Raw genomic sequence first — 22,635 nt, 5'->3', positions numbered from 1 at the left:
GTCAATATTTAGTATGTCCTTAGTTTGTATTTAGTAATAAATACTGAGGTGCTTAAAGTCTGTCTAACTCTAGTCTAAAGTGTTCATTGTTGTGTTTATGTGGTTTACTGTAATTATGTAATATTTGGAAGGTTATTGGAAATATGTTACAAAAGTAAACTGTATGTGATTAATATTGAGAGAGCAACTCTTTTCTATCTATCTATCTATCTATCTATCTATCTATCTATCTATCTATCTATCTATCTATCTATCTATCTATGATGATTTGTCTTTTTATTTATTTTTTCTATATATGTGTGTGTGTGTGTGTGTGTGTGTGTGTGTGTGTGTGTGTGTGTATGTACATTAATTATACATATATATTTATGTAGATGTGTATGTGTGTGGGTATGTGTGGTGTATTTTAAAAATATGTAAGGTTTGTAAATAAGTTAAGATAGCAGCCAAATTATTCACAGCCGAGAAGTTCACTCCTTTGCACAGCACACATCGGCGTGTCCTCTGCTGTGAGCGTATCTTCACATGTCAAAGTGTGCTTTTGTTCGAGTTTCCCAGTGTACTCCTAACATATAATTTCTTTGCTTAAAAAAAAAAAAAAAAAAAAAAAAAAGCCGAGTTCTTGGTGTTCTCCCGGAGAGGCCAGGTCCCTGCAACACTGCAAGGAAGAAAGAAATCAAAGGGAGCTGAATCTGGATTTGATAGCTTGCCTCTCTTCCTGACTGTACCCGAGTTGCTTTGCTTTTGTTGCTACATGTTTAAGAAAATTAGCAATGGGATGCAGTTCTGCATTTCGTCTTGCAAAGACCTAACATGCCCTTTCTGTTTTTATTAAGATGTATCTTGCCTTTTTTGTCTGGAAGGCTGCCAGCAAGATTTGCTTAAACATTTCGGTATTTTGCTGGATGTACTTAGTGTTGTACTTAGCAGGGTAAAAAAAAAGGTTATTGTGTTCATCTTGCATAGAGGTGCTTTAATTCAGCCTTTGTTGGCTTTCTAGAGATCATATAAATTTTCTCTGACCTCGGGGTCCTAGGTATAAAAGAAGCATAGCAGGATTTTGCACAATACAGAAAAAATGTAATCTAGAAAGTGTTCCATTAAAGAAGGATTTAGTCCTAACCTCCCTGATTAAATACGTGTCTGAAAAGAAGTTATTGCATTATAGGCACTGCTGGACACCCGGTGCACGCTCATTTTCTTTCTCCCTTTTTTTTTTCTTGTTTCATTTTTATTTCAAAAAAGTTATTACATTAGGCCAATCTGTAGTTACTGCTCTGTCGAGTGTGCCGAGGAGCCGCAAATTCCTGACCGTTGGAGGGAAAACAGGACACCAGCCTGTCGGCTTCAGAGAGTTCAGTTAATTCTTGGATTAAAAAAGCAATAGTTATGGGTTAAAAAAAAAAAAAAAATCTTCTTTTAGGGATTGATACCTCTTTGTATCTGATTAAAGGATTTTAAGACCAGCTTATAAAACACAGTAACTGGACAGATGTTGGCTGACTAGTGACATGTAAAGTAAATTAATACAAGAAGAAGAAGCTTAGTTGTCTGCCTGCCTGCATATCTAGCTATGTGTTCTACAGAATAGTGGCCATCACATCGATTGAGCTACTGAACGGGGCCTTTCACATCTATAGCTGTGTGCTACATATAGTAGTTCTCTATCTATCTATCTATCTATCTATCTATCTATCTATCTATCTATCTATCTATCTATCTATCTATCTATCTATCTATCTATCTATCTATCTATCTATCTATCTATCTATCTATCTATCTATCTATCTATCTATCTATCTAATTAAATACCTTTCATATTTATAAAACAGATGAACTGTCAGTTTTTAAGTAATGACCATACTTGTGGTACATATACAGCAGGTAAACCAGTCATAATATAATATAATATATATAATATAATATAATATAATATAATAGTAATATAATATAATATAATATAATTTTTTATTTTTGAGAGAATAAAGAGATGTGTTAGTTGCTTCCTGTTTCCTGATTTTAGTGATCCAAACACACACAACTATAACATACCCATCGTAAAGACCCTGACATTACTGATGGACATCATAGCACCATGACATTAGTGACTATGTGGCTGTACTGACAGGCTACATGGCGTGGGCAGGGCAGCCTGTGTGACACCCAGGAAGCACAGCCTTCACTAGTCCAAGGCAGCGTGAACACCATGTTAGATGTCAAGACGTTGTTCGTATTATCCAGCACTCTGCTGCTTACTTTTTTTCTTGCTCCATCTTTTCTTTATGTTAATCTTGGATTGCTTTCTTGTTTTTTATCAGAAATGCCTCATCACTGTCCATTGGTCTGTGCCTCCATTTTTGGGAGTTGCCTGGTAGAAATGGCAGCTGGAACTGGGTAGTGAAACTAACAGAATAAATGAATGTTTACACACTAGACCGATCGAGCTTGTTTCATTTATAGATTTTTGAGTACAGATTTACTGTTAAAAAGACCGCCATCATCTCATTTCCAAGCTTCATTTCTGCAGGACTTGTCGCTGGCAATCGCAGGTTGACCACCTTATTCAGCTCTGGAGCTCTCAGCCGCTTTTTGACACTGTACGCCCAGAGATGTCAGCCTTTAATAGAAATCATGGATTTGCGACACCCCAAAAAGCTGAGCCCATGACCAGTGCCGATTTTCAACGGGAGATCAGTAAATGTTGTTGTGTTTGCCTTTATGTTTCTAGGGTCACCGTTGTGTTGTCTACAAAGTCCTGTGAAATTCTTTTGTGCATACAGTATGCTAATCAGCATGCAACCTATCCAGTGCCATAATCAGTGAGTAGCGTAGCCTTGAATCGAAAGACAGACAGATGTTAAAGGCACTGTATAGCAGTAGGTAAACACATGAAAGGCACTAGATAGATGACAGGTAGATATGAGAAGTACTGTTTAATAGCAAGACGTGAAAGACACAGCATAACATAGGGTCATACACACGTACACTCTGAATTTAAAATAAAAACTTCAAGCCCAAATCTGAGAATCCAGTCCCAAATATGTGTGTGTGTACAAGAATATAAGTCAAGATTTTATGACTAATTATTTAGTTGTCATTTTTAATGAAGCGCCATAGAGTTGATGAACTTGTGTATATCTGTACACACACGTGCAAACATACATGCACACTAAAGTAAGGCAATCCACTCAGAAATGTGAACAGAATTGAATCTGGAGTGAAGGATTTTCATACAGTGCCTTTCACGGCTGTTCTTCAGCATGTGTATGCAGCCGTTATGTGATGCGTTTCTGTGCTGTCTGCTCAGGCATTGGTATGCACGCCAATTCGCCATTCCATTTTGGCATCATGTGTGGAGCAGTCGTTGTTATACACCAAAGAATAATGTGTGACAATCAAGGTCCGCATGAAAAATTGAACATTATAACCCCATGCTGGCATTTCCAGCTGCATTTTAGGCCTAAGCCCTCGTACAGCTGGTGACTGGGAGGAAGGTCCTCTCTTGGACTCCCAGTGGGCCTAATGTACTTTTCTTGAGTTCAGCCTGATCCTCCTGTGGGTCCCACCAATTCTAATGATTCTTTCTGTCGTTCTTTTTCTCCTCAGGATGAATTCCATCCCTTCATAGAAGCACTCCTGCCCCATGTCCGAGCATTCGCCTACACATGGTTTAACCTTCAAGCTCGGAAAAGAAAATACTTCAAAAAGCATGAGAAGCGCATGTCGAAGGAAGAGGAGAGAGCAGTCAAGGATGAGTTGCTCAGCGAGAAGCCAGAGGTCAAGCAGAAGTGGGCCTCCCGACTACTGGCAAAATTACGCAAGGACATCCGGCCTGAGTTTCGAGAGGATTTTGTTCTAACAGTCACTGGCAAGAAGCCGCCATGTTGTGTACTGTCCAATCCGGACCAGAAAGGCAAAATGCGGAGAATTGACTGCCTGCGGCAGGCGGACAAGGTCTGGAGGTTAGACCTAGTCATGGTGATTTTATTCAAGGGGATTCCTCTCGAAAGTACTGATGGCGAACGCCTTGTAAAGTCTCCTCAATGCTCCAATCCAAGCTTGTGTGTACAACCCCATCACATAGGAGTTTCAGTTAAAGAGCTCGACCTTTACTTGGCATACTTTGTTCACGCCGTGGGTGAGTTTGCTTATTTTTACTTTATGGTCTCATGTGCATTTTCATTTTGTGTGGTAGTCCACTTATGTTATGGAAAATGGAGCAATGATGAGCTTGAGATGTGCATGACATTCACTTGTGGTGCTGCACATGCCTGCTTGGAGGGCTGTGTCGGTTGCAGTGGTCACCTTGGACCACACCTGTCTGTTGTTGAGTTTGGTCTCTCAGTGGCCAGTCAAAACCACGCTGCTTGTGTGTGGACTGCTAACCTCCTTTAACGTTTATTAAGGCCACTGCACTGGTCATGTCTACAGAACTGTGCTGATATGTTTAGAATTCAATGGGAGTTCCAAATGTTTGTGGTTCAGTAAATGCATTGCTCTGCATGGTTAAGCGGTCAGGAAATTTATAGACACAGTCATGAAGAAGAAATTCTACTACTTATTGGGAAATAACCCTCTGGGACTGGGGTGTCAGGCAGAGAGAGCAGTAATGCTGACCACGGCGGTGGGCCCTTTGGGTTCTTCTTTGCCATTGTGAACATAGGAGGTGCAATTTTATGTCATTTTCAGATGATCTTTTCTTTTTTTATTTCTTTTTTTTCAGTGTGTTCGTATTGGTTGAGTTTGTACTGGTAGTTGTTAATTTTAAAAGCAGCTTGACATTTCTAAACAGAGTCAGAGTGGTCACCATGTGTTGTGTTCAGTTAGACTGGACAAGGTGACGAGATGTTTGAGATATGAACCCAGGGTGAGGCTGCTGCTATGAAAACACAGCATAAAGTCTGATCCCCTCCACATCGAGAGTGTCGTCTGTTGTAATTCAAGCCTATCCAAAAACCAAAAGCCTAAATTCCACCAGAAAAGTCCTGAGCCCAACACTCTCTAAAAGGACTGAAGCCTGCAAAATCACTTTAGGGGAGAGGGGAACCTCTGAGCTCCTGGCCCAAAATGACAAAACTTTCATTAATATAGTCTTTGTCTTTAGTTAAATAAATGAAGAACATTCAAAAGATGATTAATCGATTGTGTGTCATGACGCCCATGCCCCTCTCCCCATCTGGTCATTGATTGTGGCACTTGTGTTTCATGGGGGACCAGATCAAACACACTGAGAATGAAGAAGTCCTTTTGGAATACAGTATGTTGTTCACATCAGCTCAGCAGTGACAAAAACAAAAAGCTAGAGGGAGCACCGATGGCGTCACGTTGGTGTTCAGAAAGTTTCACATTCTTGGAATTTCGAATTAGAGATACTCAAAAACCTTTTCTGGGTTTATTTCATTTCATTTATTTTGGTTGTACAATTTTTTTTCCCTCAGCACCATTTTGTGTGTTTCTCTGTGTTGAAGGTGGCTTTGCTGGGTGATGTCATGTGACTGACAGCAGTGTTGTCATCACACCATAACTATAAAGAACAACATTATGCTGTGCTCTTCAAAATGTCACGTTCAGAAATTTTTAGCCTTGCTGACTTTATTCTTGCTCTTCATTTATTTCACCCCTTTTGTTTTGATGCTTAAATGTTTGCCTTCCTGGTGGTGGCCTTGGCATAGTTTTGAACTTTTGATTTTAGTTTTGACCCTAGGAAGTGTACGTCTTGGTTGAATAAGTTCATCTTTCCAAAACACGTGCACTGTTTGTCATTGAGGATGACACCTGATTTGCACTTTTGCTTGTGTAGTGTTTGCAGTGAGTCTGCCTTTTGGGCTAACAGCATGTCTGTCTTGTGGTGTGTACCCATCTAAAAAGGGGATGAGTTTGTACTCCAAAACATGGAGGTTCAGTGGCGCCCTCTGTTGGCTTGAAGTGGATATGGAACTAGCTAAAAGCACCTGGCAATTAAATACCCAGCATCACTGGCAATTCTACTGTGCCATCTGTTGGCTGGAGGAACCAATGAGCATAAAAAAAATATAACCGTTTAGGTTAGTACAAAAATGTACGTTTATTTATTTAACTAAAAAGTCATGTGTAAGTGTAACTTTGTATATTCTTAAGGAGGAAAGTCTAAAGAGAAATAAATAACAACAAAAGTGTAACCCATGGTGGTGTCAGCTTCTTGCAGTTCATGAAGCGCTAGTCTCATCCTTTATTTTTTCATTTCTTATACACAGCAGAAAGATTTCTGCAAAGAAGAATTCTTGGAATAATAAAGTTAATGTTGGAAAGTACAGGGCAAAGAAAGAGTGTGACTTTAATATTCCTTATATTAACAAAGCTTGAAACGAAAATGAAACAAGGAGTAAAATCCAAAGAGCTGTTTCTCCTTATGCAGTTGTGGAAAGCAAAAGGCAAAAAACAAAAGGGGCTGACGCTGGCCTTTGTGTTGCTGATCTGCTTAGGACACAGGGTGTGTGTGTGTGTGTGTGTGTGTGTGTGTGTGTGTGTGTGTGTGTGTGTGTGTGTGTGTGTGTGTGTGTGCGTGTGCGTGAGTACAGGTGATGTGCAATCTTTAAAACACTGAAGCAGGCCAGAATTTCAGCTGTCCATTTCTAAATGTGTAGGCTTTTTACATGTGAAGTAACATGAAGAATATTTACAGCCTTAAGAAAAGGAACAGAAAGCCTAATCCACACTTGTGTCAGGAATCGATATTTTTAGAGGAGCTAATCCACATCCAAAAAAAAGAAAAACGCACATCTGCAAATGAGCACCATGAACATGGAGCCAAATAGGATGAAGGCTAAGCCTATTGGGCTTTAAGAAAAAAAAAGACATCAAAAATAATTTGGCAAAATTATTAAAAGTATTTCAGAACCTACTTTTGCTAAGGAAATAAATGGTGTTAATAATAAAAGAAACAGGACCACTGATTTAGAGAAGAGGAGGGCCACTAAACTGCCAACATACCTTTTGAAACGCACACCCCATAATACGAGCGTGTCAGGACGGTGAATATGGCACAGCAGCAATTCACACATCCACTTTTCAAATCCACTTAATTAAACTTGGGGACCTGGGAGCCCAAAAACAACAGAAAAATATTAAGAATGGCATTCAGTCCATGGCGAGCACAGCCTGGAGAGCAGGAGAACAACTGCACCAAGAATAAGAGTAAGGCTGAGAATAATAATGAGGCACATACTGTACTGTATAGGTAATAATCGATACAATTTGTATACAGTACTAGTAAATGGCCATATCCTGACTGTTCTGCCCTTTAGCTTCTACATATTGAATTCATTTATGAATCAGAGCAGCAATTTTCATAATTCTGTATAGCGCCTTTTAAGTCAATCACTGTTGCAAGAGAAATGTAGTTTATGATCAGTGAAAGGAAGCTGTTACTGCTTTAAGTACTTTTTGGTGTCATTTTTTCAAAGTGAAATGTTTATTAGTAGAACTGTAGTTTTTAGGACATAATTAGGAGGCAAGTGAGAATAATTCCATACTTAAGATATGTGCAGTGAGGACCGAGTACTTCACAGTCTTACCTGAATGTGAAACCTGCGATACTGAAGTGAAAACAGCAGTTAATACACGTTAATCATATTGCCAAAAAAAATAAAAATAATAATACACAACTGATGAAGAAGGCAAAAACAATGAGGAGCTGCCGAGTGTAGAGATATGAGATGTCAATCGCAGCAGCGCTGCGTGTGTGCATTATGAATATTTATAGCTGGTTGAAAGTAATATTAGTACTGTACCTGTCAGGAGCTCGTTAGAGACAGTCACAGGAACACGTCTCTCTACATATCGACCTCTCATACAGTGCCTTTACTGTCGGTTAGTCTGTCTCTTATTATACCTTATCTCTCCAGCTTATGTCGTTTCTTTCATGTCTGTCCATCTTCTACACATTTGGAGGTCCCCCATTATCGTTTTTTTTATTTTCTTTTGCATTTTTTACACTCAAAATCAAATGTGTTCTCTCCCACCATTGTAACAACATATATCAAATTACGTCACGCGACTCCCCTCTCCGGAAAAAGGCGCTGGAGAGGCTCACCTGAGGGTCAGATTTAACCTTTGACTTTACTTGCAAAACATGGTGTAGAAGTGTGAGATGCCTGAAGGCAGAGCCCGAGGCGTCTCCTTATTTAAATGAAAGCATCCGCTCTGCTGTAGTGGATCCCGACTGGGATTTGTCAGGTTCCCTCCTATGGCTGGCACGTGGTCAGACCCTGGGGTGAATCGCTTTACCTACATGTGCTTCAGGTGTTCACTTAATGTGTCTTTTGAAAGGGCCAGTGTTGTGTTCAGGATACAAGGCAGCCTTTTCGATGCCAGGGCGAGTCTACCCAAAGTGTGTTGCAGAATCCACTTCTCATAAAGCCTTGTGTCTTCATTGTGCTGTTAACAAAATATTAATAAAGTGTTAATAAGTCCAGAATTAGAGTGAAAGCTGCTCTGCGTTGCTTATGGCGTGTAAGTCCTGTATGACAATGTGACTCAGAGTGAACACAGTGATTATCAAGCGCAAGTCTTTAGCTGCCTGCACGTGTCGGCATTCCAGCAAGTCGAGATGATTTTCATTAGGCCGCTAATAAGACAATAATGGGCTGGTTTTAGAATTATTAAGTCTAACAGTGGAGTGTGGCTGCCGTGGGGCTGGGCCGGTTGGGGGGCCCATGTGTCACGCTGAATTGTTTTGTGACGCTTTCCTCCAATTCTGTTTTCCAGAGCTTGCTGGCTCCTTATTTACACATGCTGTATAGTTTTGGCAGTTAGTTCAGGAAATATTACTATGGTTTATTTATGGGGGGGCTCAGATCTGTTAATTTGAACAGCATCCCATACTTTGTTCCATGTTTCTTGCACTCCCTTGATCAGATGCTAACTATAAGTAATTTTTGTTGATGTTTGTGCAGTAAATCCACTTATAATAAAAACCCTTAGCGGCGTCTCCTCCACTTGTCAGATTTTTATTTCCTTTTTTCTTTTCTTTTTTTTCTTTTATTTTACTTTACCTTGGCCTGTTGTTAATTCCTGTTTGCTTTGCACATTTTCACCAGTCATTCCTGGATGCGGCTGAGCAGACCTTTCGAACACAGGCGAGGCATTCATTCTCCCCCTGCCCGCTAATGAAAGGGTGGGCAGTGGGGGTGGCATCATTTAGGGAAAGTTGACAGAAGTTTAACTCTGCTGATCCCGAGTTCACCGCAGCTTACACAAGTTTCAGTTTGTCTCTTTTAAACCAAGAGCCAGTGGCTAATGTCTTTATTTGTCTTTATATTGTTTAAACTAAAGGATTTTAATAATTCATTAATTTGCTGAAATGAAATTTCTCATTAGTAAAGTCACTTTGTCCTACTACAGTAAAGTTTTCTCTTTTATTTATGCTGTGTGCTGTGCTGAGGTGTTTACTAAGGTGACTTTCTGTTTTTGAAGAGAGTTGGGAAAATGAATCATCTCATCAGCCATGTAGTCTGTGCGCCGGTAACTGAAATAATCGGGGAGCAGCTCTTCAGGTCATTTTGGAACAGTGCGTTCATTGGTTGGGAATTAGTATGTGGGGAATACTGAACTGTTTATTTGTCCAATTGAATGATTTGCAGATTTTTAAAATATTTGTTCCTATATAAGGTTTCTTGTGCATCTGTAAAAATGTAATTTACTTCTTGGGACAAATATATGATCTATCTATCTATCTATCTATCTATCTATCTATCTATCTATCTATCTATCTATCTATCTATCTATCTATCTATCTATCTATCTATCTATCTATCTATTATATAGTGCCTTTCATCTCTAGCTAGCTATTGATCTAAGATGGTTGAGGAATTAGCTGATTACTTAATGGATTCATTTAATGAATTTTCCAGTACAACGAAAGTAAAAAATACGTACCTGTCAAACAATAGGGTTTGGTTATTTATGAGTAATTTTAAATTTAAATTTTTAATTCTATTTTTAATTTATTATTTGCACGTCATGTTGTTACACTGTGGACCCTGAGCTTCGCAATTTTGTCTATGTGTATACTTGTATATGGTTGAAATGACAATAAAGTTCACTTTTGGAAATTGTGGGAGTGAAGTAAAACATAATTGGGCTTGTGAGTGTGAGTGTGGACCCTCATGTGGAGATGACCCTAAACTGGACTGAATGGCTTAGAGAATGTTCTCCTATTTATAAACATTTTTTATAAAGTAAATGATATTTCTTCATTCTGAATTTCTGTCTTTGAGTTTTTAATGTAGAGCTAGGGTGACCGGGCTTTGGTGGTGGTGGTCCCTGCTGCTCTGTGGTTGTTTTCTCTCATTCTTTTAGTCCTCCTTCACTCCCACAATTCAAGAATACTAATGTCTGGAATACGTTAGGGTGATTAAATGGAGTGCCCGTTTATTTGCCAGCATCCGTTGGCAAAGCCAAATAACCAAGTGCAGATTTGGATCAGTTGTTCTGAGCAAACATTGACTAGCCAATCCGGTTGAAGTGCACAGCATTCTGGTAATATTCTTAAACGGTTTGGCGCACTTTCTACACACCAATCACACACACACGCCAACATTTCCTGAACAGATTTGCACATTTTGACATAGGACGTGTTTTACATTTAAATAAAGTGTTTTGTTTTACTCTAAATAAGCTTCAGCCTACTGGTAAGACATCCTTTTTTTCTGAAATGCCAACTTCAAGAAGACTTTGATCTGGCATACTGGATCAACACTTCAGTTTTACAGTAGAAGAGTTGGTGTTTATTGCATTTTTTCAGTGCTTTTATTAATTTGGTTTGGATATGGCGACGATTCAAATACACTCTCATTTTCCGTTTTTATTTTTGTTGACATCTTTTTCATGTTGTTTATCGTTATCCTTTGAATGTCCCAGCAGCCCCATCTTGGTTTCATTGATGCATCACCATTTGGAGGATTTGTTGCTATGGTGTAACGGCCTGTTGGGGATGCAGCCCCAGAAGTTGCACCATGTGACATCATGAGTGTGACAGATACTGTATTTGAGTCAGGGCCACTTGTTCTTAATGGCCCAAGTTTGTGGATATTTTCAAAAACCGCTACTACAAATGTTTTGACTTTTTGTTCCAACTGTGGCACTCAGTCGCTTTGTCTTTTTGTGTTCTGGTTTATGATTCACTCGGCGGTTCACTCTGCTCTCTGAATGTCTGCCACAACATACACTATTATGGTGGACGTCTTTTATGGATGCCTACTAGTGTTGAGTTAATAGTGAAGTTTTGACTTTGGTACCAATACCAAGTAACTGCCCTCCTCCTCCTCCTCCTCCTCCTCCTCCTCCTCTCACAGCCCTCAGACGGTGTACTCTCCTGCTCCAGCACACTCTACAAATCCTGACAAGGAGCAGGGAGGAGGTGGTTGGTGAGTTGAGCTGTATGCACTACGCATGTTACATCCTTGGAGCTCTGACCGCATTCATAAAGCACTGAGAACCACCGTTTACGTTCCTGTACCAAATTAATGACACATGATGGTACCGTAGGTTTTTCTGTACCTTTTCAGTACTGGCATACCGTGTAACCCTAAGGCCTACAATTTGTATGATTTGCTCGGTCACACAGCGAGTCAGGAACAGGACATGTTCAAACTCCTTGGCTTAACAGCAGAGAGCCATCGTATCTTGTGCCAGAAATCTTTGGTTCTTTATGCTTGTAAAAAGTTGAAGTTGAATTTTGTCAAAAAGAGTAAACTTTTATATTCTAGATGGGTTTTCATATCTCGAGCTACGTATACAGGCAGTGACACTACATTGGTGCTTGACACGGTGGACACTGGAATCCTGCCATCTACGCTGTTCCTGCATGTGGCATTCACTTTATTGTCACTTTATTCACTACACCACTGGCCACAGTTTGCAGGAGTATATGATCTGCTGCTGTAGTTATGTCCTACCATCAGGATTTTACAACCTTTGTACATTTTATGTTTGTAAGGATTTTTTTCTTGCAGACAAATATGGTTTTCTATTGGGTGTGGGATATCTATGAATCCAGATTTATTATTATTTACTTTACATATCTCTGGAGAAATGCTGCTGTTTACTAACGTTATGGTTTCTAGTGTTGTGTCACCATCTTTGGGCTCCTTTGCCGGGACGTGACGATCTTTTTCTGGGGGTGTAATCATGTGAAGTTGTCCAAGTGACTGTGTAAAAGCCAGGGCCGCATGTCTTCTGGCATCATTTCTGAGGCCTTCAAAATCGTGAGAATTCACAGCCATGTTCTCGACTTTCTCGTTTTATCCGGGAGTCCACGCATTTAACTGCCCCTCTGTTGGCAGTAGACGTACACTTGAGATCAGTTGGAGGTGTTCTTTATTTTTGTCTATTTTCATGTCTTGGTGGGCTTTTCTCAGGGTACTGCAACTCCCTCCACAACCCAAAGACGTGCCAGTTTGGTGATTTGTCACGTGTCCCCTTTGTCTGGTATGAGTGTGTGGCAGTGCCCCACGGAGATGCGGTGCCTAGTACAGAGTTGGATCTCACACACCCAGTGCCCAGATAGGCCGTTCAGACGACGGGTGAGGGAATGAAGTGTGCCTGATGCCATCTTTAGGTGAACGGCCAACCGCTGAAACTTGTGGGCGAGTTTCAGGTTCAGCTTTGTGAATGTGGTTGAGGTGCCCAGTGATTGGCCGATTGGTTCTTGATGTGTTTTCTCATGTAAAACAGTTTCAAATTGACTGAGGCTCGTCTCTTCATTTATGTCAGATCCTTAATGGGGTTAATGAATTAATCTGCTGGTGTAATAATAATCCAGAATAGCTGCAAGTGCATGTATTCGCTGATTTATTTGTGTGTGGGTGTAAAGTGTTTTTGATAGATCGGGAGTGGGGGAGGAGACATCAATTTCGTATTTATTTGAGAGCCGGTGCGGCTTTATGAAATGATTTTATTTATTTATCTACTGCAGTAAATAAAGCTAAAAGTAAAATCATAAGCAGGCCACATATGTTTACTTATTCATTTAGTTGTGTGTTATTTGAATTATTCCACAATGCAGCTTGAGTCACGTTTTCTTTGATATAGCGCCCAGATGCAAGGTGGCGCGCCCTGTTCTTACCTTTCTCCACGTGTGGCGTACAGATGACAGGAGCCAACAAACCATCGAAAGTCCCCGGCCCTTGTAAACCCACGTGTTGTCTCAACAGCCATAACCTGTGCAGGCCCATTCACTCCCTGGTCCTGAGGAGCTGCGGCTAATTTACGGCCTAGTGCTTAAACAGGCGGGCCCTGCCTGATTCCGAGGAGCTGCAGGCGCGTGCAAAGGTCAGGGTTTAAGTTGTTGAGGTGCTGACCTTCGCTACTAGGCATTTGACCCCTTAGATAAACATTGATCTTTGCTCATTAGTGGGCATTCAAGCGAGGGTTTGCCCCTTCGTGACCTAACGGCAATACAAAGTCTTTGGGGCTGCACGGGGGAGGGGAGACTCTCGCCTGACAACAGAGGTGGCGGGCGGCTCCAGGGCAGGATCGGCGTCTTTCATCGTGGAGAGAGAAGGGGATGCCCTGGCCGTCACGGCCTCCCTCAGCCTGCGTCCGGCTGGAGGTCATTGCGGTGAGAATCTGGCCGAGTGCCCACCTGCCCGTGAACGAGTCGATTCATAAAAAACAGTCGTGACTGAGCTGCTCGGATTGCCCGGTTCTCACCTTCCCATGCCCCTTCCATCTACGTTTGGGCCTACAGGTGCAAAGGTCAGCAAAAAACAGAGGAGGATTGTTCTTCTTGGCGTGAAACGAGCAACGTCTTTATCTGTCTTAAGAATTCCAGAATCCGAAGGTAGCTCAAGTTGTAGCCGCGGGCCTTGTCTGATAGCAACAAAATCTGCCAATATTTGTTGGCTGGCTTTGGCGAGTCTACTGTTACAGCAGGTTTACATTTCCCTTTCTTTCCCTGCGATGATGAATAACAATAATTTGGAGCCATTTAGGCCGAGTGTGGGAGAAACCGCAAGCTTTGTTGTGGTCACTCTCCACTTGGCATTTCAGGGGTTGACGTCAAGCTCGGGCTCGCTTCTCCTCGGCCCCAGTCCGGCTCCCCTGCTGCCACCAGCTTTTTTATTTGGGCTCACGCTAATGTGATTTAAGGTCTGAAACCACACTGATTGTTTTGCTCTTTTTTTTTTTTTTTTTTTTTTTTTTTGTGGTGCCCGAGGGCAAACTGGAGCTAGTGGATGAAACTCTGAAACTCGGCAACATCTTGGCTGCCAACGTGCTGTCCTCTTCCTTTCCTTTTCAAATTGACACAAATCAAGCTGACGTCTTTACAGAATATAGCACCTTTCATATCACAAAGCCCATTGCGGGGCAGACAGGAATAACAAAAAATAAAAATAACGGCACCCACCTCCACACACTGCAATGAGCAATGGAGCAAATCAGACACAGGCGGCAAGCGAAAGGACCAGGGAGAACGCCAGTAGGGAAGAGGTGAGTCCTGAATGATGCCAACGTGCGATTGGTGTGTTTGGTAAATCAACTTTAACACAGGAAATCACTCTGAATTACACAAAGGTTATTTTTGTTATTAATTACCGCAGAGCAGGAGTACTGATAACAACAAGAACATGCCCCAGTCATTCGATAGCAGAGTAAGGAGCCGGACGTGTGTTATATAAAAAAGACAGAATGATGATGATGATGATGATGATGATTGTTGTTCATATTTTTACTATTAATTGTAGTAGTACTGCCAGCTTGGGAGTCACACAACAGGGGCCTGGACAGAAACTGGCAGATATACACGATTGTCAGAATTTACAGCAGGAATCAAATGAACACAGCGATGGCAGAAAAAGAAATCAGACAGAAATACAACGAGAGGCCACATCAGTGTGCTGTGCACATTTATCAGTGAAACAGCATGAAAATAACAGCAGGAATTGTTCATTTCTCAATAATGTACCAATACGGTAATGATTAGTTACAGCATGGAAAGATGTTATTAATGTCATTTATATCTAACTTCAGATGATACAAATATTTCTAGGAAATAAAATTGCGCACATGCACTGAGGATGATGAAAATCCTTCAAAAGCAAGTTCAGCACGCTAAAGTGTCCCCCCAGTACGTACTCTACATACACGCCGGCACATTCGTGTAAAGACTGGAGGGACTCGGCGTTGTGATTTCTACACAGATGCCAAAACACACAAACTCGGCAATCTACAACTGGCCTAATCAGGCCACACTCTCAAAAATGGAGGAGCCCACCTGCCTCTTGGTTTAGGTTCTCAAAAGAACTGTCCACATGAATCAGGCTGCAGAAAGAGCCTTTTATTTGTTTAGTTCCCTAACTGGTCTCATAAATAGACGAGGAAGGATCTGCGAAGTGTGGGTGGGTGCCTGACTCTCCGCTCCGTACAATAACACAGACTTAAATGGGCCTCCTTCCTGTAGACATTACAGAGTTCTGTTTCTGCACCCTTTCAAAGCCCAAAGACCCGACTTCAAATTCAACAAACCCCTCATGGAGTAAGAAACTCTACCCGGGCCACACAACCCACTAAAGTGCCACTGAAGTACCAAGAATGCAGGAGAACGTAAAAGAACTCTTCAATAAAACACATTTACCGCGACTCATTTTCAGGTTTTGAGATGAAAAATAATTATAGTAATTACAACGGAACATTTTCAAGTCCTCACATCAAAATAATTATTGTAATACTCATAAAAGAGCTTATCTTCATGTCAGCATTAAGAAACAGCTTAACAAGTAAAAGAGCAAAAAGAAGCTGCTGCATGAGGGTACACACAACCTAGCAGGGACATTTCCAAAACTGCGATAAAGGAGCCGAAGAGGGACAACGTCTGCCAGGGGCACGGTGGGCTCATGACAGAATGGGCACTGACTCCTAGTGTCTTGAAGCATAGCTCAGTGCGAAGAGCGACATTAATTCATGAGTTCGTGTTCAGAGGAAGGCGCTGGACGGGGAACAGGGAAGGAAGGTGTGGTGTATGTGTGACAGTAAAGACCTTATCTGATAATGATACTGAGAGCAGTAAAAATAATGAGCATAATAATAATACTCTTATTACAATTCAAAAGATTAGCAGTGATATAATGACTATAATGGACCGTCTCTTTCTTTCTACCTCACTCTGTAAATATTAATTTGTAAATAACAATAATTACATACTAATCATAATATTATTGAATGGTACCCATTGATTGATCGTTTTGTCGCTTCAGTAGAAACGCTGATATTATTTGGTATTCAGTGGTTTTTGTTTTAATTCCCGTTACTACATTTGAATGTTTTGTGAAGCGCTAGTAGTAAGGGAAAGGCGCCATATGAATAAAAAGTACGATAGTCCAACAAGACGAGGTAGCAGAATGAAAACATGAATGCAGCTATTGTGAAAATCCTCACATTGAAATCAAAGATTCAAAACAATAAAAAGGCGCCGCCGCCTCACGTACTGCCAGTTACATACACTATGGCTATGGCGGCCCTCTGTCTGCGGGAATGAGGCTGGCAGTAAGAGGACGACATGGGGACCAGGCTGGGGACTTTATCACTTAGACAGGCCTGTAATAAGCTGTGCCACTTGTGTCACTCGACTCCGAAGTGAATGGCACGTCCGTCCGTCCAGTTTTAAGAGCACCCCTCTCGGTGGCCCAGCACTTTTTCTCAGCGTCCTATGAAAGTGACAGTTTGCAGTCCCCACACGCCGTTGCCTGCTCTACAAGGTGTCAGTGAGCGAGTGTCCGTGTGTCTGTCTCTCCGTCCGTGTCGCCGCCCTCTTTACATTTCACCCCCCTACACTTGACACGCACCCTAAGGTGAGAAATGCGCCTTCTAATTACGACATCAAATGGCGGCGATTTATCTGCGGCGGCTAATGAGACTTTCTGAGGGCCGCACTTTCTGAGAAGCTGTCAGATTAGCGATCACAAACTCCGTGAGACACGAATGTCTTACTAACTCGGGGCCGCTTTGATGTCGACGTCTTCCGTTTGGCCCGTTTGCAGCGTGACTCACACTCCTGGACTTTATTCTTATCTAATATCTTTTTAATAAAATAAATTAGAAGGAAAAAAAATCAGAAAACATGAAGTAAGTCTTTAATTCTTCTAAGCCCCGCATTAGAACCCCCCAACACCTCGGGGGCAGTGGGTTTTAATGCGCTTTGGCAAGCATTGTGTGCCTCTTCAATCCGTACAGACGAGCTGGCGCACTTGACGGAGTGGAGGCCAGGCCTGTTCTTGCTGTGGGGTCCACTGGTCACTACCAGTCACCGCGACACTTTACATCTTTAATGTTTGTTTAATGCAACATCTGGAAAGGAGCACAAAATAAGTGTATGTGGCTGTCCTGAGGCCTGTGCTGGGCTTTCAGTCTTGATGAAGCTTTGGGCATTAAAATGTAAAAGCTAGAAGGAAGGGCACAAAGACCTCTAAACAAATGGAAATAAAACGCACAGTCTGGACACAGAGAGGGTGCACAAGGCGCTATATTTTATTATTATTACGACTGTATTTGCTACTTCTGATTTCATCCAATTATCCACCCAGGGTGTTTAAGAAAGAGTGACAGTAACAAGCAGGAGAGAAGAATATGTAAAGAAGGGAACAAGAAAAGCAGTGACAAGGGACAAAGTCAAAATGGCTCAGATGAGTGGTAAAGACGTTGTATTCCACAGATAGTTAAGTGTGAAAGGCGCTATATAACAGAACATATAGAAAGATGGCAAGGCCACTGTAAGATAGGGTGGCACAATGGTTAAGGCTTTGGCCTTTAAACCCTGAGCTTGTAGGTTCAGGTAACACCATTGGCACTGTGTGACCATGAGCAGGCCACTTCACCCGCCTGTGCTCCAATCGGAGAAACAGTGGCGTCTGCCATGTGTTCTGCAGTCGTATAATAAAAGACAGGAAAGGCGCCATATAACAGATAGATAGGAAGTGGATCTGAGAGGTCAAACTCCAAAGAAATGGCCAAAAAAGTCAGAAGGCAGAGTAAGACGTGGGGCCGTGAAGCACCACTCATCTTTTGCTGCCTGCTGGGAGTTTGTTTTTTCTTTTTTTTTTTTTTTGCTGTAAAACAGATACAGATCAGCAGAATGGAAATAAAATATCGTGGCTGGGGGCTTTTTTTCCTTTCTTTCTTTTTTTGGGTCTACTTTTAAAAGTAGTTTCTTGGGCCAAAAAGTCAGCTGCTGTTGGGCATTCCCGCTGGCTATCATAGCTTGTTTGCAACAAAACATTGAGCCAGGCCCTTGGCTTCAAATGGGTTAAAATATATTAAACTCCGCAGGGAGAGGTATTCATAACAGTTCAGACTATTCAAGCCTTAAAGGGGGTAGACATTTTTTTCCCATTTCAGAACAGCAGCTTTGGCTAACTTCTAAGAATGGACTCTTTGTATTCAGATACCATTCAACAAGACGCTTATTGTCTTAAGCCCTGCCAGGAGAATGCTAGTCATTGCACTGCCTGTATTGTGCAGACTTTGATTGTATTTGAACTTGATGAGGACTTCATTTGAATTGTAGGCAGACAGCTCATCGGCTAGTTCGGCTTGAGAACTTTACAATGTATGGCAACCATCTAATTACCTTCAAATTTGAACAGAAACCGCGCATTGTGAGTCTCCCGGCATGTGTGTGTGGTAGCGGGAGGTGGGCAGGGCTGTGTGTGATGAGAAGAAATAAAAAGATCACTAAAAGATTCACTCTTTAAAACAAAAGACTGTATGCTCTGTGAGACAAGTGAGACAAGAGTTCATCAGAGTGTTACAGTTCTGAATGTGATTAAAGATAGAAATCCACACACGCATGTATAGAGAGGTGATGGCCGCCACATTACGGGCACCCAAAGACGGCGGACACTGTGTCATCACAAGCTGGTACCCTATCTGGCAACACAGTTAATGCATGTTCAACCCCACGTGAAGCAGACTGCAATTCAGTGGAATGAAAAAAAATCGAATAACGTCTCTGGGTAAGATATGAGGGCAGCTTAGTTATTACCTGACCAAAGAAACTGGACGGACTCAATGTCTCCTTTTATTTGTCCAGACGTGAGTTCTGTTGTTTAGTTATTATTGTTTTCCACCCATCCACGTCACTAACCAGCTTTCCTAGTCCATCAAACGTATTTGTCTAACTAATAGCTAAGCTCTCCCAGTAGTAGAAAATTGTTATACCTCTTCATGTTTTGAAGTCATTCCGTTTGTGTCTGTCCCATACATCTGTGTAAAGAGAGAGAATATCTAGAATGTGAATATTGACATACCTGGACTGTACGTGTGTCCGGCTGGTAGATCTGCAGGTGTGGTCAGCAGTTCTGCTTTGTACGTGTATGTACAACATGAAGCACTCACTAAAAGTGACTCATTGTTTTCCTTAGGTTTGTTTGTTTGTTTCCTTTATATTAACAATATTTATTAACAAACCCATTGTATGTTTTATACAGTCCCTTACACATCTGGTTATATGCACTATATTACACACTGTATACAACTTTCATTATTGTGTCTCCTCTCCTCTCTTTCTATGTATATAAATATGGGTATCCTTGTCTATCTCTCTCTTATATAGTGCCTTTCACATCTATCTATCTATCTATCTATCTATCTATCTATCTATCTATCTATCTATCTATCTATCTATCTATCTATCTATCTATCTATCTATCTATCTATCTATCTATCTATCTATCTATCTATCTATCTATCGTATCTGTTGATTTACACACATCAATATGTACTTTAGTCGTTTCATTTATTGGTGCACACACACACACACAAGCCATATTCCCAGTGTCTTGGGGTTCACATCCTATCGTCTGCCCCATCGTTAATGCGGTGTACTTGAAGTAATCAATGAGCACATTTTCAGAGTCTCTTTCACACGTGACACTTGTTTATCCTCACATTCAGGTGGGCACCTCCAGTGGCCGTGGTGCCCTAGCCCTGCACTGGGCTCGGCTCTTGTTAAATGTAAGGGCTGAGGGTGTGAGTGTCAGGTGAGTAGGGTGGGCGCAGACGAGGTGTGCAAACATAGAAGTGAGTTGCAGACGGGGGGATTAAGTGCCATTAGAACAAGTAACAACATCATCGACTTCTGTGTGTTTCCCTCCCCGTCACTCTTCTTTTTTTTTTTTTGTTTTGTTATTTACCCTTCTGCCCGACTGAAATGCCAGCCTGCCCAGTTAAAGTCATGCAGCGTAACTGATGGCGGTTTTGTTTATTTTCTCCTCCAACAGCACTTTTGGGAGCCCCCCCCCCCCCCCATTTCTTATTAAAGAGGTGGTCTGTGGTGGACAGGTACACAGGGTGTGAAAATGAAAGGAAAAGAAAAGAAAAAAAAAGACATACTTTGAAGGAAATGAGAAAAGGAGGGGGTGCCGCTGGATTTTGAAGTCATTTCTTTTGGCTGAAAAGGGGGCTTGCTGTGTTGCTTTGTGCCGCCCTGTCAAAACCTCAGTTAGCAGCCCCCTAAATGAATAGGCACAGTGGAAATTGAATTTAACGATGATTTGGCGGCTCGATTTCGCCGTTTTATCGCACAGTCGGTACAGTATCCTGGATTTGAATATGTGCCGGAGAACAAAGATGGCCCTGCAGCTCCAAGCAGAGGACCTTTGTTAAGAGCAGTTGGGTTGGAATAAAAAAGGCAGAAAATACATGAAACAGGACAGCTGTGCGGGTCTGTGGGGAAAGTTGGTGCAGATGGTGAAGGAGTGCGTGTAAAGTACCGTATGGCCAGCGAAACAGAAGAGAGCGAGCGCTGGGGCTTTGTTGAACCGGTGGGCAGCCTGCTCTGTGTCGGCGATCTGTAAGGGTGGGATGAATGGCTTGTGTGAGTGGTGGACACTTTGAATCCTTTTGTTCCTGCAACTCCGCCCTTTAGTCTCATCTGGGGTCTGTTTGGATTTTCTTGCACCCGTCTGAGTAAAATGGAATTGAATTTTCACAGATGCCCCGGCCAGGGTTGGTTCCAGCCTTGCCCCCAATTTGACTGGGGTAGAACTGGATAAATGGGATAAAAGACTGAGAAGATGGATGAGGGGATTTCTCTGGCGAATTCTTTAGGTCACCTGGCTGACAGGGCTAAGTTGGTGGTCAATGGCTGGTCACCTGAAGTCCGTCTAGCTGGCAGTGGTTTTGCAGGGCGTTTCCTGCTTTCCGTCGAGACTTGTCAGGAAGCTCCATTGGCCCCCTCACACTGATGGGGGTGTTCTTGTCTGCTCTCTGTGCCATCTTTTGTTTTTGTCTCCCACTCCATAGGTGACAGACAGGTGGCCCAGTGACCCCTCACTTGTCCTCTGTGTGCTCACAGTTTCTGGGCTTGGAGATATTTGTGCCCACGCCCCCCATCAGATAATTTGTAGGGCACAGTAGGGACCTCAGCTGATGTTTCATGTTTTTGCATGCCAACTTCACAATCTGTCTGGCTTTGACTTTCAAACTTGGCAGTTCTATTCACACCTTGTTAAAACAGTGATTGGCACAGCTGGCACATTTCATGTGGTTGGGCCACAAATGACCTCCACCTGTGGACCTCTGAATTTTATGCTTAGTACATGAATGCTTGGAATGGATGAGAACGCGCATTTAAAAAAAAAATCTGCTCTATAATTTTCTTAGTTTGCTATGGGCACTGCCAGGGGGAAGGCTGCTGGAATGCACTCTGTATGTTGTGTCCACAGCTCCATAGCCTGAATATGGATGACTGTTAGCAACCCTCTTGGCAAAGTTAGCAAAAAACTTTGGTATGTGTGTAATGGTGTGCCCAGTGTGGGCATCTGTGAGACCGTCTGTGATCAAGTACAATGCACTAGAGAAGGGATTTTTCTTTGAAAAGGGTATTAGGTTGGCAGAGTAGCCAGTTGTGCCACCTGACTAGACACTATACCACAGGTCAGAGTTCAAATCATGCCTGGGTCACCCTGTGCCCAGGCTGTTCCCCAGGTACTCTGATATCTTCTCACTTCTCAAAGGTGTGCATATTAGTTAAACTGACCTGGTGTAAATAACACGTAGACACCATGCCCCCAGTCTGTGCCAGCCCGATGCTGCTGTGATGAGGCCCACCCCTGGTAACCCTAAAAATGGATTAAGTGGCTCCAGAAAATGGATGGCTGCTTTGTAACCAGACAAGCCCAAGTCAGTTTGGAAGTATGCCAGTGTCCAGTGGGCTCCTCTGTGCCCATCTTGTGATTTAGCACAGGGCTAGAGGGTTCAGCGCTTTGACAGATGTTCAAATTTGGCTTGCCACCTTTTGCTCCTTCTCCTTTCCCTTTAATTCATTCCTGAGGAGTCACTCCTGCCAGTGCCTGCAATGGCATGAATTTAATGCCCTGCAATCCTAAAGTGTAATAGGTGAGTTCTGAAAATGGGGGAGGGGGGGTGCATACAGCGACATCTAAAGGCAGTTAGTGGAACTGCAGGCTTCTGATGTAAAAATAGCCTGCAACATTGAAGAGCCACAATGAAGCAACTACTGTGTGTAAAAACAGTGGAGTTGTGGACCTTGACAGCCTACCTGTCACTTGAACTCATCCCTGCATTTAAGGCAAATGCTGCAGCAGCGCTGATGGATTTGTGTGAAAAAATAAATGATTTAATTATACATCAGCAAGG

The 22,635-nt window shown here is 42.1% G+C and overlaps 1 protein-coding gene across 1 annotated transcript in view; it reads left to right on the top strand.

Annotated features, from left to right (window-relative positions):
- The window catches only part of nfia (nuclear factor I/A), a 293,924-nt gene that overhangs the window by 111,495 nt on the left and 159,794 nt on the right, over nt 1-22,635 (top strand). The window contains 1 exon segment of the mRNA XM_051933185.1: nt 3,607-4,138. Coding sequence (XP_051789145.1) covers nt 3,607-4,138 — 532 coding nt within the window.

This window comes from Erpetoichthys calabaricus, chromosome 10, assembly GCF_900747795.2.
Source record: "Erpetoichthys calabaricus chromosome 10, fErpCal1.3, whole genome shotgun sequence".
Taxonomy (NCBI): domain Eukaryota; kingdom Metazoa; phylum Chordata; class Cladistia; order Polypteriformes; family Polypteridae; genus Erpetoichthys; species Erpetoichthys calabaricus.
This window is presented reverse-complemented; position numbering and strand designations above follow the sequence as displayed.